This window comes from Notamacropus eugenii, chromosome 3, assembly GCF_028372415.1.
Source record: "Notamacropus eugenii isolate mMacEug1 chromosome 3, mMacEug1.pri_v2, whole genome shotgun sequence".
Classification (NCBI taxonomy): Eukaryota; Metazoa; Chordata; class Mammalia; order Diprotodontia; family Macropodidae; genus Notamacropus; species Notamacropus eugenii.
The window spans coordinates 389,066,930-389,083,559 of NC_092874.1; the positions used below are offsets into that span (position 1 = coordinate 389,066,930).

Below are 16,630 nucleotides of genomic sequence, written 5' to 3' on the forward strand. Positions count from 1 at the left end.
TGCAGGGGGGATGCATTTGTAACGGTTTCATGTAGAAGATGGCATTTAAGCACTCTGAAAAGGGATAGGGGATAGCCAATATAAAGGTATGATGTGTGAGGAATCAAGGGATCCACAAGCATTTATTAAGTGCCTGTGACAGGCACATGCAGATCCAGGGGTCATTAACACAGAAATATCCAGCCACAGGAGATGATGAGATCCCTGAGAGTATGTCAAGTGAATTAGAAGAGGGTCCTTGGTTTATACCTATGGTTAGAAGGGGTTTGTTGTAGGTGGTGATCCACAAAGGAGACTGAGAAAGAGTGGTCAGACAGGGTGGATAGAGGAGAGACTATCCAGGAACTAGTTAACAGTTTCAGATGATGCAATGGGGTCAGGAAGAAAGAGGGGTTGATGAAAGTCCATTGGGTTTGGTAATTAGAATATTCTGCACCCATAAATCCTCTCCAAATCCCCTCCTTCCCTCCCTATTGCCACAGCATTTTTGGGTCCCATTCCTGTATTTTTCTAAAATAAAATCTTAATGATTTATTTTTATACATTGTATTACTTGCTTTTCCCAATACATCTTCCCCGACTCCATCCTGAGAACTGTCCCCCGTAATATAGAAGGAAAAAAAATAAAAAATTCAACAAGATTAACCCAATATATCAAAAAAGCCTGACACAGGTAATCTCTCACTTTTGCAAAGAACAGGGAGGCAGTATCTTCTCAGATCTCTTCTTTGGGGCCTATATTTTGCTCTTCATAAAGTTAGAAAGTACTTTGGGGTAAATGAGGATGTCCCAAGTCTTTAATGACTAATCTGCACATACTATCAGAAGTAGAGGTGCCAATCACTGCCAACTGGTGAGGCCCGATGGTTTTTTTTTTTGTTTGTTGGTTTTTTTGGAATTTTTTTGGAGGGTTAAACCACTTATGTTGCAGGAAGTGAACTCAGGCTAGTTAGTGACTTATTTCTGTCAGGTCACTAAGAATCTCTAGAAGTTGACCAGGATAATCTTTATGTGTAACAATACTTTTTAAAAAAAAATTGAGTTCTAAATTTTCTCCCCCTTCCTCTGTTCCCTCCTCCCCAAGAAAGCATGCAAACTGGTATAAGCTGCATATGGTATACTAGTACTTCTTAGGCAAAGTATAACTTGCTACTTTACTTTTCATTTACCTGAGAAGTAATTTATTCAGATAGGCACAAGTGAATAAATATGGATTTATTCAAATATTAACATATTTACCCCTTATTGTTTGGGACATTTGTGGGAAGTTTCTTTAACTGTTACTATCATTTTTCACTTAATATTGAACATTGTGTCACTGAAGTCATCCACTGGAGTGATATGGAGGCGTTGTGATATGGAGCAACCCAGGTTTCTCAGAGATGGCCTGGGGGAGAACAAGTTCTGTTAGGTCACTGATGGACTAGAGCAGTCATCCCTGCTTCAGCCCAGCCACGTGGTGATGAAAATGAAATTTGGGGCTGTGGCAGTTCATGAAATCTACTTATAGATGTAAAGGTATTATGATCTTCAGTGGTGAAAGGAATGACACCACCAAATACTTTTTAGGTCTTTTAAAGTATTAGACAGCAAGTATTGCTGAGCATTCCTACTTGTTAGCTGCCATAGGCAACACATAGATCCCCATCCTTTAAGAGTTTAAATTCAGAAAGCAGCATAGCGTGTATATTTATATGTCATAATATTGAAGCTTCCTATAATTATCCTTTCATGTAGTTTTATCTTTTTTCTTCTTCTGATTTGTGTTTTTCTTGTCAAAAATGATTGGTAGGCTTGAAATGGATGCCTCCAAGTAATCGTGCAAGTTTAACTTAGATCTCCAAATATTGTGCAGCTATAGAAGATTACCGTTTTAGATTGCTTCACCACTCTCCTTGATTTCAGCAGTGATTGAAAGTACTTCTTGAAAATGAAAGACTTGGGCCATCTTTAATTCCAGCAGTTACTCTCCAGAATTCATTTTTAAGTTTCCTAATTAAAATTTTGTTCTATATTCTGCCTATTAGAGCATGCTTTATTTTTTTTTCCTGCAGTAGAAAACTGATTATCTTGTGTACCCTTTTGAAATGCTTTTAAATTAAAAATAAATGGGGGGAAAACTTTACTTAAAACTAAAATTGAATTTCATAAATCAGTTTCTGGGATAATGAATAAGGATATGGGGATATGGGTTCCAATTGTGTAGAATTTTATGAAGTGCTAGGGAAATTAGAAAGGACAAGCCAGTGTTGGGATATAGTTTTATTTATATTAGAATGATTCAACATTCTAATCCACTCAAAAAGCATTTATTAAGTACCTTCTAAGTACTAGACACTATGCCAGATGCTAGAGATACAAAGAAAATGAAACAAGTACCTGCTGTCCTGGATCCCCATAATCTCCTGAGAGCAAATAACATGTACACAGGCAAGGAAATGCAAAATATACATATATACACACAATTAATACATTTTGGGGGAGGGGGGGACTGGTCAGGACAGAGCACTGAGGCCTGGGGAGGGAGAGGAGGAATCAGGATGCACCTCTTGTTTTAAGAATGCAACTGATTAGCTAAGGCATGAGGGATTCTAGGATGCTGGGATGAAATAAGTGCATTCCAGGCCTGGAGATGGTCTGTGGGTTTCAAGGCTTCAGGATGGTAGATGGAAAGTCATGTATCGAGAACAGCAAATAGGCCACTTTGGCCAGGGTAGAGAGTACATGGAGAGGAGTATTTTATCCTGGAGCTTTCTGAGCAGAGGTGTAAAACAATCAGACTTATGCTTTAGGAATAGCCATCTGGCTGCTGTGTGAAGGATGCCCTGGAGTGGGGATGGGGGGGGAGACCAATGAACAGAATATCGTAGTAGTCCAAGTGAGAGGAAGTATGAGTGGTGAGAAGGGACTAGGTTTGAAGATGCTAGGAAGGTAAAGTCAGCAAGATTTAGCAACTGGTTGTCTCCTGGGAGGGGGATGGTTAGGGAGAAGGGAAGAGTTAAGGAGAACACTAGGTAGAAAGAATGACCGATGGTGTACTTGACAAAAATGGAAAGTTAGAAAGCCAGATGAGTTTAGGTGGTATGATAATGCAGTTAAGTGTTAAATACCGATTGGACATCTAGTTGGAAATGTCTAATAGTCAGTGATTTGGGACTAGAGTGGAGGAGACTCTAATAGGTTGAAATCAGATATAAATGAGAAAGTTTGACCTAAATGAAGCTAATGGGTTGAACTTTAGTTAACTTTTTATTTGTGTTCTAGATAGCTTCTATATTTGTATTATTGACTCAGATATTCTAATAAATATTTAATGGTTCAAACTTAAAAACAGCTTTGAAACGCTGTAATTGGTAGATTCTACTCATAGAAAATTGGAAGACTCAAGGTAAATTTTTGCTTTTGGGGATACAGGCTACAGAATGTTCAAATCTTGTTTATCCTTTTTGGTCAGGAGAAACACCCAAAACTCTACACTTTCTTCTGGGTCTAGGGGATCCTAGAACAGAGTGCCTTATTTTTATTCAAATGAAGAATCAGCTCAACCAACAATTACTTTTTGAATGCCTTCTGTGTTGTGAGGTGGTATCTTAAATTTCTTTTCAGAACTCTTTTGGGAATGCCACATATATTCATAGTCTCAGGGATGATTTGATTGGGAAATACCTTCTGACTTTTCTGAATATTGGAGTCAACCTCTTGATCAACCAACCTCATTCTGTTCTCCTCGCCTTCCTGTTCATTTTTTTCCATCTGAGCAGGGCTAGTTGATTTCTTTTGGTAGTCTGGTCTCCCTCAAAGAATCGCAGGCCTGGTGAAAGGTGCTGATGAAAGCATCCACGAATCGTCTTTACTTTGCTTGTGACAACAGGGTTGAAAAATGTTGTTGATTTCAATTGTACGTGTGTTGAAATTATATTTTGTTCTGATCCCTGGGATTACCCCTCCCCACCCTACCTCCCCCAAAACCCTCTCTTGGTTACTAGAGTAAGTATATCAGCAGCTAGTATAAGATAACAATAGTAGGAAGTAGGAGTATAAAGGGGGACATAAGAATCATTTTAAAACATTTTCATAGATTATGGGAGCATAACAGATACTTACAAACTGTCCCATAAATTAGGGAAGCATAGTTGCCATTGCCGTTGCTTTGTAAATTAACTGAGGCCACATCCTGAGAAGATGTGCTATATTAGGGGAAACTAGGCCTTAGTGTAATGGCACTTGGGTCTATAAACATGCATCCAAAATGCTATGTAAATGAACTAATTATAAAATGGGGTTGATAACTTTGAGATGATGTTGATGTGTTAATGAACTTAGCCTAAGGTCTCATGGATAAAAGTTGACCAGTCTCTTACCACTATATAAAAATGGACTCCCAATTCCTGCCCCTTGAGCACTCCACCTGTGACAGGCCATTGCAGCCCAAATGTTCCCATTCAATCAGCCATTACATCGGTGATTCCGTGTCCCTTTTCCTCCCCTTCTCTTCCCCATAAAGCTTGCCTACCTCTAGCACCCCATCCCCTGAGTGCCTTGTACTCTCTCTCCTCGATGACTGTCTTTGTGCTTTATTAAGTTGTGACTAAAGTATTACTTTCCACTTACTGCCATGATGATCTTTAGTGAGTATCCAAAAAACTGGACATGTTTGCCCTTACTCAACAGGAGCCCCATAAGGGGTTCCCTTCCCATAGACCATAAAATGGACAGGGCCCAGGGTTGAGATGATTAGATGTTGTATATTGTATATGATCATGGTGCCATGAAGCTGTTGGTGGAAAGGAAGGGCAGACAGAGAACTTCATGCCCCTTCCTCAGGAGGGACCCTCTTGGTGTTGGGTCATAATAAATCAGTGAACAATTCAGTATTCATCAAGGTGAGATAGTGCCTGTTATGGCATCTTGAGCATTCCTCCTGTTTTCATAACTTCCTCGTGGTGCCTCAATAGGGGTACCTGCTCTTACCAAGTGTACGGGGCTTACATGGGTACTCTTCATGGGGCTATCAAGGTATAGCAGGAAGGCCATTTTTAGGAGTTGGTGTACTGCTTTGAAAAATATTAATGTGATGTTTACTTTGTATTAGGTGACTTTTGAGGGACGTGTAACAGAAAGGAGAGGTCATCTGGTTCTTAGAAAGGTTCTTCAGCTACTTTGACTTTGAGAACTTCTTAAACTCATGTTTCAAACACTGAGTCATATTTAAGGCATATCCTGGCATCTAAGAAGAAATGGGAGGCCCATCTTTTCACATAAATTCCTAGAAAAAGCTGTCTATACTTATTACTAGCATTTCCTCTCCTTTTACCCACTTCTCAGTCTGGTTTTTGACTTCCCCACTTAACTGAAACTGCTTTTTCTGTTTATTAATTGCTAAATCTTATGACTTTTCTCCTTTTAGTATTCTTTATTTCTCTGTAGCAGTGGATATCATTGACTACTCTTTCCTCTTGATCACTCTCTCCTCCCTCTGTTTTCATGGCACTGTTTCTTCTGATTCTTCTGTTTCATGACTGACTGTTGCTTTTTGGTCTCTTCTACTAGATCATCATCCATGTCTCACCTCAAGGGTGTGTCTTGGATTCTTTGATCTCTTTTTCTGTATCTATTTCTAAATATCCATACCCATATCTATATAGATCCATGCATCTAGATATAACCTTTTCTCTTGTGTTTAAAAGCTTTAAGTATATATTGTTTTGTTTACCTCAGGCCCATGGATAAAAATGCCCCATACAAGAGGAATTAAAAGAGGAAACACTCACTGAATTATAAAGATTCCATGGACCACGAGTTCACCAATGATCTCTTAGCCGAAACTCTGTTGGTTAGTCTCCTTTCTAACTAGAGAAGTATCAAAGCATAATGTGGCACAGAGTTTGAAATCAGGCACATTGAATTTTGACTCTTGCCTTAGCAAAACTGTAACCAGGATAGAAGAGCCTGGGCTTTATCCATGGTGTCAAAAGAGGGAAGTTTCTGTCTGATAGGACTTGACTCTTTTTGTAGAATAGAAATGATTGAGCTTAGAAAAAATGATTAGTTAAAACAGCAAACTCCCAAATGATTTGTCATGGCTATGACCCTTTTGAAATGCTTCTGAGTCATCCCACTGCAATGAAGTCTTGGTCTGTGACTTTGTGGTGTTCTAGTGTTCTGTTTCCTGAATTCACATTTCAGCCTTCCTCTGCTGAATTGCATTGGTGCAAAATTGCTATTTATCTCTCTGTTCCACAAACTGCACCACATTAGCTGTGTGATTATGGGGCCAACCAGTTTTCATGTGAGTGAAGAAACTGGGTGATACTCACAAGCATCAGACTTTCAGCACTTTAATGAGAGCCATCTACATTGTCATCATCATCATTATTATTCCTATTAACATTATTATTGCATTATTAAACCAGAAATGCCATGATATTCCATTCTCTGATGGCTACGATAAACCCCACAGCTCTCACAATTTCATTCCACATTCTTCTAAATGCCAAGGTTATTGTAAACATATACATTGAAGAAGTCAGCAACTCAGATCAGACTAGCGTTAGAATAGCAGTTATGTTATTCAAGGAGAAGCTTCATCATTAATGCAAATCTAGTTTACACAGGTGACTGTGACTAATCTATGAACAAGGTAGTTGGCAAAATGGGGATCATGTATTTTAGAACTGATGGCCATTCTAAGAGAGATTACGATACTTTAATGTGTCTATGAGTGGTGTGTCTCATTTTAGCACTAGTCAAGTGTCAATGTGTGTAGCAGTAGATTATAAATCATGGGACTTGATTTCCCACCAGGATATCAGATTTAGACTATTTCAAACAGACTTTAACCAGAAGTCTTCGTGTTCATTAAATAAAGTGAGATTACTCTCAGTAGCTAAGCTTCCATTTAAAGCGCTATGTTTCCACAGAACTTGTTAATGAGTCCGAGTTTTCCCACTTGCTACTTTGGCAGTTTTCTCTCAGAGGGAGGAACGAAAGTCTACGTGAAGAGTAGTAGAACATTATGATCTTGTCATCTGCTGACTCTTCATTGACACAGGAAAACATACTGTGACAATCTCTATCTTCAACTATTATTGGGACTGTCTGAGAACTGTATGCAGTTAGAGAGAGCTTTTCAGGGTGTATTCTTTAGTAACTCCAATTACAATCAAGTAGACTTGACCAAAATTTACACATTAATGCTAGCTTATAGTAGCATCTAGACCAGTGGTTCCTAACTTTTTTTTTTGCCCCAGCAACCCCTTTCAACAAGAACAATTTGTTGTGAGCCCCTGGGGTAATTTAACATACTACTTGTAATATTCGACAATTATTTTATGCTTAAGGCACCATTGAAGAATTTTGAACTCCTTGGAACATTATTTAGGATTCCCAAAGGTCCACAAGCCACCAAATGAGAACTACGGATCTAGAAAACATTAGAAACCTAAGAGACAAAAGAAATATTTGTGTTTTTCCCCGTTCCCTAGCTATATGTGCATTTGTTAGTGGCACAGTTTTGTTCTACATTGATGAAAAACTTTCCCCATTTATCTAGTTACACAGCACTGCTAAATTTTACTTCTGTCTGCTCACTGCTCTCAGGGATGACTGACTTGAGGGCAGCATGACAGAAACGATTTAGGGCTGACAAGTTGCTTTTCTGTTCAATGTACAACCTCAGTTTTTCTCTAAAAGTTTCCCCAAGAAAGCTATAGATAAGTGGATTTAAGCAGCTGTTTGAAAAAGCTGCTAAGTTAACTATATGGCCAGTTAAAGGGTAAGCATGGCGAAAAGACTGTTTGCATGAAGAAATAGCTGGCTCCTTTCTTTGCAAGAGGTGTACGCTAATGAAGACATTTTCAGGTAGCCAGCAGATAAAGAAAACCAGGACCACAGCAAAAATCATTCGGAGTGCCTTTTGCCGCCTCAGTCGCAGGCTCCGGTGCTTGTGAGCCTTGATGAGAACTCGGACGATGAGTGAGTAACAGAGACCAATGATGGCAAAGGGAATAATGAACCCCAAAGTAATCTCAAGCCACTGGATTTCTTTCACATCAGCAAAACAGAAGCAGACCTCTTCTGTGTGCTGCAGATGGACGGCTGTAAAAGGTACCAGGGTGGCAGAGATAGATGCCATCCAAATGAGGCCACAGCTCAGCCGGGCATGGTGCTTTGTGCGAAAAAGGCTGGATCGCATGACCTTTGCTAGGGCAATGTATCGGTCAAAACTCATCCACGTTAGGAAGAAAATGCTGCTATACATGTTAATTTGCAGGAACAGAGACATGAAGGTACAGAGGATTGTGATGTCATAATACTTCTCATCTAGGTTAAATACTTCTATCAAGGAGTCAGCCACCAGGATGAGATCTGCTGCTGCAAGGTTGATGAAGTACAGGTCAGGGATTGTCATCTTTTCACGAAAGCTGATGTTCACTACTAGTATTAGTATGTTTCCCACAAAACCAATAGGGAAGAGGAAGATAGTGTAGAGACAAGAGAGGAAAAGTCCAATGACATACTGTTGGTGTTCGTATTGGTCATTGACTTGTTTGAAAGGGTCAGTTTCATTGAGCAGGTGTGATCTGTTCAGTTCAAAGGATGTACCATTGTAATCCACTGGTGACAGGGTACCTGCATAATAGACTTCCATGGTAAAGGCTCTTGCTTGACAGATTACATAAATATTTCCACTCTGGTTGTAAAATTTTTATGATTTTCCAAAAGGTTCACAGAAGTCTGTTTTGAATATTAGATACATCTGATTCATCTTCAGGAAAAAAAATCAGTCTCTGGGCTGAAGATAGTCAGTATTGGGTAAAGTCAGGGGAAACTTGTCGTAAGAGTAATCTTTCCAGGTTTTTGAGTTTATTGGTTGCAAAAAGGTCATTGATTACCAAAGAAGGGGGAAATGGATAAGATTGTAGGGGATTCTTTAAATTGGAAAGCCTTTAAAGCTGGAATCACATAGGTGGTTTCTGTCTTTGTTGTTTTTAATCTTACAGGTTATTAAAGAGTCTTTAATTTGTCTTCCTGATGTTTTCTTCTTATGTAATTTTAGATCAGCCATTCATAACTGCCCTTTGATGTTTCTTGACTATCTGGAAACCTGGGAGGAGTAAATAGAAAAGTATTATCTTCTTATTCCTAGTTGCAGCTTGGCTTAAACGCCAGTGTACTTCTCATAAGGACTAGTTTGCTGTTGGCCAGTTTTCTCTAGAGCTGTGTATGACACAGAGTTAAATTAGGCCAGAGCTTTTTGTCATGTTGTATTGGAGAGATAGTTTTTATTGAAAGTATGCTGATGAATTATGAGGGAAATGTGATCTTTTTTTCCCCTTGCAGATTTGAGATGCTGCTTACTTTGAGCTGGAAAATAGTCAGTTAAAATGATTCATCTTTCTTTTATGCAGTATATTCTTTTGTTTTTATAGCCAAAATAGCATGCTTGTTAAAGAGCATGGCTATTTGACTGGAAAACCTTAGGAAAACTACTGCTACAGGCAGAGGAAATTAACTTGGTTTAATAAACTGATAGAGAATGAAAGAGAATGGGAAGGGGGAAAAAAACAACTTTTATGAAGGATAAAATAGCATAACTAGGGAATTTAACATGAAACAAAATTAAACTTTTTACACTTTAGTTTCTTTTTCAACAAAATACAGAGAAGATATTTTGCTTTTTGACAGTGATAAGGCTGGGTGCTGAAATTAAAACAATGAAATGAAGTAAAGCTGGCCTTAGGAACTTAAAAAATATCAATCAAGTTAAATCCCAATAATTTTAAAATTAAATGCCTTTAACAAGTCAGGTTACTAAAAGTAATTGTGCCTCATAATACCATTTTTAACTATTTAAGTATGCTTTCTATAAATGACATTTTAATAGCACTCATCTGTCACATAACAGTTAGATGCATCTTCTATACTTGTCCTCATTTAGTTACATTTTAAAGGTTGTGTTGTTTCCTAAATTTCTTAAGAATGGAATAATTTTTTAGTTTAAAAGTTTGCTCTTACTTGTGGTTGGGGACTAGTTTAGCTACTTACCAGTAAACAATGATTTTCAGCATTTTTGTTTTAATATACCATTATTTGATTTCATAGCTATCTTCAAAGTTGTATGGGAAATATATTTATTTTTCATTTTAAAGTAAATTAAGTTTAAATTTTGTTTTGAGAGGTTTTGTTTTTTTTTGGCCATCCCTTATAGAATATTCATTTGAGATATTCCAAATTCCTTTTCCTACAACTTGAAAATAACTGTGTATTTTGTGAGTTTAGCTGTGTCTTAGTGAGCTTGGATTGTTATTTGAAAATGTTCAACAGCCTTTGTTTGACTTAGGTTAATAAAGATCTATTTACTTAGTATGTCACATAAATTTGTCTTTATTAGGTGTTGTTTTTCTATCTTCATTCATTCTTGGGTAGATAATCCTTGTTTGAATTACGTAACTATGACTGTTCTGCACTTGTATTCTGGCTGCAACATTTAAAAATCTCTGCATTTAGTTTCATTTTTAAAACTTTTTAAAGTTTCTTTTTCTTTTTAAACATTTGAAAGATTTTAGATTTTATTTCGAAAGAAAATTCTGAAGGGATATTCTTTTACAAATACTTTCAGGATTTCATTTGTTCCCATACTCAAAATTGCTAAGTATACATTCTGGGGGGGAAACCCTTCTTTATTATTTCCACATATTTAGAGCCTTTGGATTCACGAATTAGTGTTAGTTTTATGATAGTCAAGTGAAATAAACATAAATCAAGTATTAAATTTATTACTATCTCAGTATTCTCATAAAAATCGACAGCATATTTATAAATATAAACCTTCATAGCTGTTTTAAAATTTGATTTCAAATTATTTATGTTTCAAATCTTCACAGGTTGCGCAGTTCAGGAAAAATTAGGCCAGATCTTTATCAGCTCTATTACCCTGGTAATTTCTGACATTGATTTACATTTGCTTGATCTATTTCTTTCAAAAGAATATTAATCGACCTATTATTTTTGATAGTTGGCAAGCTTTTTTATTGAAAGAGTGAGTAAAGTAGTATAATACAGGTTAGAGACTTTGTAATCCTATTTCCTGGAATTATGATATATTGTTCCTTGAATGAAATATGCCAGACTGCTTCGTAATTTTGTTTATGGCATGCTTTATAAAAATTACCTTAGTGCAAACCTTTATTTACTGTCAGCAAATCAAGAAAATTTTTCTCCTCAGAGCAAAGTTCTGCTTTTATCATTCAAATAGCTGTACATGCCTGGAATTTTAGGTAGCCTCTCTCCCATGGAAAATGTTAACCTTACCAAGACGAACTACTAGTTGCGAAGTAATCAAGGCAGGCAAGGTTGTCTAACAAGCAATTAAAAAATAAAACTAGAGAAAGGTATACTCATTTTAGACACAAACACAAGTCTTTTGGAAAAGCATCCAAGAAAACATTTGCTGTTACAAAGGACACTCAGAATTGAGCTTTACCTGATCAGGTCTGGCAGTCCATCCACTTGTGTTTGTGCAAGGCACACTCCCTTTGTCTTCACGGTCTGTACTTTTGTGTGCCTTTCGAGAATTTGTTTGTTCACTTGGGCCAGGACAGGAGCAGGATGCTGACTTAACTTTTCTGGAAAGTGGTTGGGATGATAAACTGGCTGTATTTGATGCTGCTACCTGTTGAATAATTCAGTAGCAGCAAATAGGTAGAAGGAGGACGAGCACCACACTACTGTTAAAACCTGGTTAAAAACATTCCCCTGAGTAAGTGACTGTCATTGTTCTTGACAGCAGATGCAGATCTTGCAGCCTGTCCTTGGCAACAAAACAGGGCTTTATAGATTTCCCAGGGTCCTTCTAATTTGTGTTCAGCCGAAGTGGTGCTGAACAGTCTTCCTTTTAAGGCTAAAATTAACCATTTTTCTGCTGGCTTTCTTTTTTTAACTTACTGCATACATAGAAATTTACTTTTCTTTCTTGTCCCTGGCAACCAAATAAGTCTCATTAGTCCCTTAAAAAGTGAGTTTCCAGTTAATTCCCTTTTCCTGAATGCTTAACCATCCCCCTACTTATACAACATTAAAGTCCTGCAAGCCTCCACCCTACTTCAGGCCATTAGTACTCCTTGCCTGGACTACAACTGAGTAGTCTCATTTCCACCAATTTCTCCACTATATAATCCATCCCCAGCATATTTGCCAGACTGGTATACCTAAAGCACTGGTCTGAGCATGGTATTCTCATCCTTAAGGAGCTTCCATGGCTCCCAGTTACCTCAACTTCTCCTTCCAAACTTTTAGGCTCACATTACCTTTCTTCCTTTCACATACACTAGCCAATCTGGTCAGCTTGCTGTTTGGAGTACAGGACTTTATATTTCCCACCTGCAGGTCTTTATCCATAAGCTACTAACATTCCCCTCCCCTTATCCCCATGTCTAGTATTTGGAATTGGCTTCTTCATGTCCAGCTTCATTTTGGGCACTGCTTATGTACAACCCACATTTGAGACCCTTCCTCCCCACCCCACCTTAGTTCTTATGGTGCTCCCACTTTTCCTGACATTGCCTTGTGTCGCCTCTGTGTATATTCTATGCATATAAAATAGCATGTGTATGTGGTCTTGTTCCCTTTTGTAGACTGCACAGGGACGGTTTTGTCGTTGTCTGTGTGCCCTCACTGTCTAGCACAGTGGTCGGTACTTAACAGGCACTTAATTAGAAAGGTGTTGAATTGCATTGTTGTTATTGTTATTATTGCAATTATCCTTTATGTATATCCTTTATAGTATTATTTTACATTTGTCATTATTTATTTAAATTTAAATTTGTTTAATTTTAAATATTCATGTTTGACATAGACATTGTCCTGATTTTAAATGCAGACTTCAAATAATCTCATATGTTTATGTAATAGTTTGTGCATTAAATAGAATTTAATCTCATACTTTAGCAAAAAAAGATTAAACTTTGGGAAATCACATGTAAATTGATCAAAGTAGTTTCACTACTCAAGTTAGCAAATAACTTCAGATTTCCTCACATCAGTCATCTCATTTCATTTTCATTTGAATCCTTGGTCTGTTATATAGTGATATTTACTTAGAGCAGTCAACCAATATACATTTATAAATCCCCACCCCCATCATCCAGGGCTGTTAGAGGTATTTTTAATGGCATTATACAATCAAAGAACCAACTTTACTTTGGAAATAGCGAGTATATCTAAACAGTCTTGTCTTATGTGTTTCATCTCTAAAAGCAATTGAGCTGACATTTCCCAGTGCCCCACCTACTGGTTGACGGAATCCTGTGGAAAGAGACTGTTAGTTCAAACCTAGTCAGATGAGAGGGAAAACCCCCATAGGATTACAGAATATTACATCAAGGAATTGTCTGGTTGGAATTCGCTGACATGAAATTTTAAAAGTTCATTTAGTTGATGAGGTCCAAGCCAAGTCAAATTACCTATAGGCAACTGCTTAATTTTAATATTTAGCTATAATTTGGCCTCTACCTCCTTTCCATCCCTCTTTATCAGCTCTTTGGTTTAAGTTCAATTTTGGTTATATCTTTAAAGCCTATGTCATTATGAGATTATGAAACCATTAATTGTGTGTATTTAATAATGCGGTTTGTCACAGTATTGAGGGAGAGTGCAAGAGAAAAACTGCTTTCCAAGTGACTAAAGCATTGGTAACATATAAATATGTTTACATATACAAGGTTTTATATGTTTTATATATTTTTTTATATATACATATATGTATGTATACGTATACATATGTTGTTCACTTGTCTCAGTTGTGTCTGCTTTTCTGTGACCCCATTCAGGGTTTTCTTGGCAGAGATACTGGACTGGTTTGCCATTTCCTTCTCTCCAGCTTATTTTACAAATGAGGAAATTGAGTCAAACAGGGTGAAGTGATTTGCCCAGGGTCACACAGTAAGTATCTGAGGTCATATTTGAACTCAGGTCCTTCTGAGTCCAAGCCATAATGTTATCTATTACACTGTTCTACAGGACTGCTCATAATGTATTTTATAAAAGAGCATATTTTGTTTAAGTACAGGTTAGAAGATGGAGTCTTCACGGCCTAATCTGACTCCAAGATTTCACGATTCTGGTTCTCTTTTTTTGTTTCCTTGCATGTTTGTTCCATGTTGTCAGCTGTTGAGCAGCCTCATGGGGCAGTAACTAGTGGGCTGATCTCAGAGTCAAGAAGAGGAGTGGTGATCTGCACCAGAAGATGGAAGTTCTGCACCTGGGAATTCCTCCTATACCATAGACGTTACAGACCCCGGCATTATCCCAGTGTTACTTGCTCTGCTGGCTAGTTTTGTGATTTGAATATAAGATTGAACAACTTTGTAAGTTCAAATATTGAGAGTTTTAAGGCATTCCATATAACATTGCTTTGAGACTTCTGAAACACATCAACATAGATATACACACATATTTGATAATGTAATGGAGAGTTAGAATGTATAGTAGAGCCTTAGATTGACGGATGATTTAGGTTCAGATTCTGATTACACCCTGACTCTGTGACTCATTTAACTTCTCTGTGCCTCAGTTTCCTTGCTTTTCCTTCCCTTTCCTTCTTAACCTTTTTTGTGTCCTGGACCCCTTTGGCAGTCTGGGGAAGCCTGTGGATCACTTCTCAGAGTAATTACATAAAGTAAAATAGGATTCCAAGAGAAGCCAATTAAATGAAATACAATTTTCAAAATATTAAGAATAAGTTTGCAGACTCCAGGTTACGAACCTCTGCTTTATACTAAAATGGCTTAGTGATTTTGTCAGCTCCCATGGATTCCAATGATCAGTTCTGTGCTGCTGATTCTCAAATCTGTTTATCCAACCCTAATCTCTCTTTTTTAATTATTATTATTATTATTATTTATTTTTAACACAGTTTATAACAGATAAAGCAATTCAAACTTCTGGTCAGGTGATAACTTCTTTTTAAAGCATTTACAATATGGACCACAAAAGAAATTTTTTTTTTTTAAACATTAACCAACTGGGACACAAATAATATTTATGTTGCTAACTTCACAAGCTCTTGATCTAATTGTCTCCACGGTATTACTAAGAATTAAAGGACCCTAACTTATTGTTGTTGGTCTAAAGTCCTATGCCTAATAACTTAATTTTAGACAGCCTCAGATGTTCCTCTACCCATAGTCTATAATTGAATAAATCTGGTATTAAGCTTACAAACCTTTTGACTATAGGAAATTGCCACCAAGAGTAGGGACATTGCAGGGAAACAATATCTCCCCAACTTCATGTCAGTTCCAGACAGGATTAGATTATCCACTTGAATTCAGTCAGGCTTAAAGTCTGCCAGGTGTCAGTGGGGAAATTGAGTCAGAAGAATCCCACCTCAGCCCATGCTGAACAGCTGCTCTCCCACCCTTCCCTTGAGATCACCTATGCAGTTCATACCAGCATCTCATCAGCTTACTGGCACCATGGATTGGAAGCTCAAATCACCTTTCTTGCTACCCATACCTGGAGTTAGACTCAGAAGAACAGTCACTTAATAGTCCCATAGCATCTGAAAATGGCAAATTCCAATAACCAGGTTTCAAATATGATTATAATTTTCACTTTGGCTAAGGAACATCTTTTGAGGCAAGTCTTAAGTGGCTTACATGCCTTTCTATACATGTTTTAGTTCCTGATTAAATGACAATCATAAAATCAAATTTACCATTAAAACCTTGACTTTTCCATCAGTGCCAAATTTTACCCGAGGTTACCTTCCTCTCGGAAATTTAGACTGAAATTCTTTTCTCCAAACTAAAGATGTCATTGATTTATTCTCAATAATTAATTCAGTCTATTGTTTTAATACTAATTGCTTTTATCTTACTTTGTAACATGTCCAATTTTTCTTCCCATCACTCCCCTTTCCCCACTTCCTAATACCTTGCATTCTGATTACTCCTTCCTTCAACGTACCCTCCCTTCTATCACACCCCACCTGTCTCGTATCCCCATCTTCTCTCTTTTCTTTAAGGGCAAGATAAATTTCCATACCCCTATCCCTGTAGTTCTTATTTCCCAATTATATGCAATAAAAATTCTCAACATTCGTTTATAATACTTTGAATTCCAGCTTCTCTCCCTGCCCCCCACCCTCCCCAGCCCTACTGAGAAGGTAAGCAATGCAATTCAGACTAAATATATGTTGTTTTGCAAAAGACTTCCATAGTAATCATGTTGTGTAATACTAATTATATTGCCCTGTGACCTACCCTATCCCCCTTTATTTTTCCTCTCTACAATTGACCTTGTCCCTTCTCGAAAGTGTTTATTTCTAGTGACTCCCTTCTCCCTTTTGCCCTCCCTTCTAACATTCCCCTCGCTCCACTTGTGGCCTCCTCTCCTACTTTCCTGTGGTGTATATCAAATTTAGTGAGCATGTTATTCCCTCCTTCAGCCACACATGGGGAGAATAGCTTTATTTTTCCCCTTCTCCCCTTCTCCCTTATCTCCTCCACTGAATAAGATTTTTCTTAGCTCTTTTATGAGTTATAGCCTGCCCCATTCCATTACTTCCTTTGTTTTCCCTGAATTTTCCTCCTTCACCCCTTAATTTTTATTTTATTTTTTTTCTCTG

At 37.5% G+C, this 16,630-nt stretch overlaps 2 protein-coding genes across 11 annotated transcripts in view; one reads left to right on the forward strand and one right to left on the reverse strand.

Moving 5' to 3' along the window:
- The window catches only part of CHLSN (cholesin), a 366,272-nt gene that overhangs the window by 68,738 nt on the left and 280,904 nt on the right, over positions 1 to 16,630 (forward strand). Inside the window, exons 2-3 of one of the 10 annotated variants that reach the window (XM_072597765.1) lie at positions 13,830 to 13,941; positions 14,167 to 14,366. The exons of 8 other annotated variants lie outside the window; for them this stretch is intronic. The gene's annotated coding sequence lies outside the window, so the exon portion shown is untranslated. Of the gene's footprint in view, positions 1 to 8,334; positions 8,396 to 13,829; positions 13,942 to 14,166; positions 14,367 to 16,630 lie in introns of those variants that run through there. One more of the 10 variants, XM_072597766.1, reaches the window with a different exon arrangement.
- GPER1 (G protein-coupled estrogen receptor 1) lies at positions 6,323 to 12,370 on the reverse strand. The gene is made up of 2 exons (XM_072597750.1): positions 11,486 to 12,370; positions 6,323 to 9,106 (listed from the first exon to the last, which is right to left on the reverse strand). Exon 2 carries the CDS (start codon positions 8,648 to 8,650, stop codon positions 7,553 to 7,555), a length of 1,098 nt encoding a protein of 365 aa, XP_072453851.1. The 5' UTR covers positions 8,651 to 9,106; positions 11,486 to 12,370; the 3' UTR covers positions 6,323 to 7,552.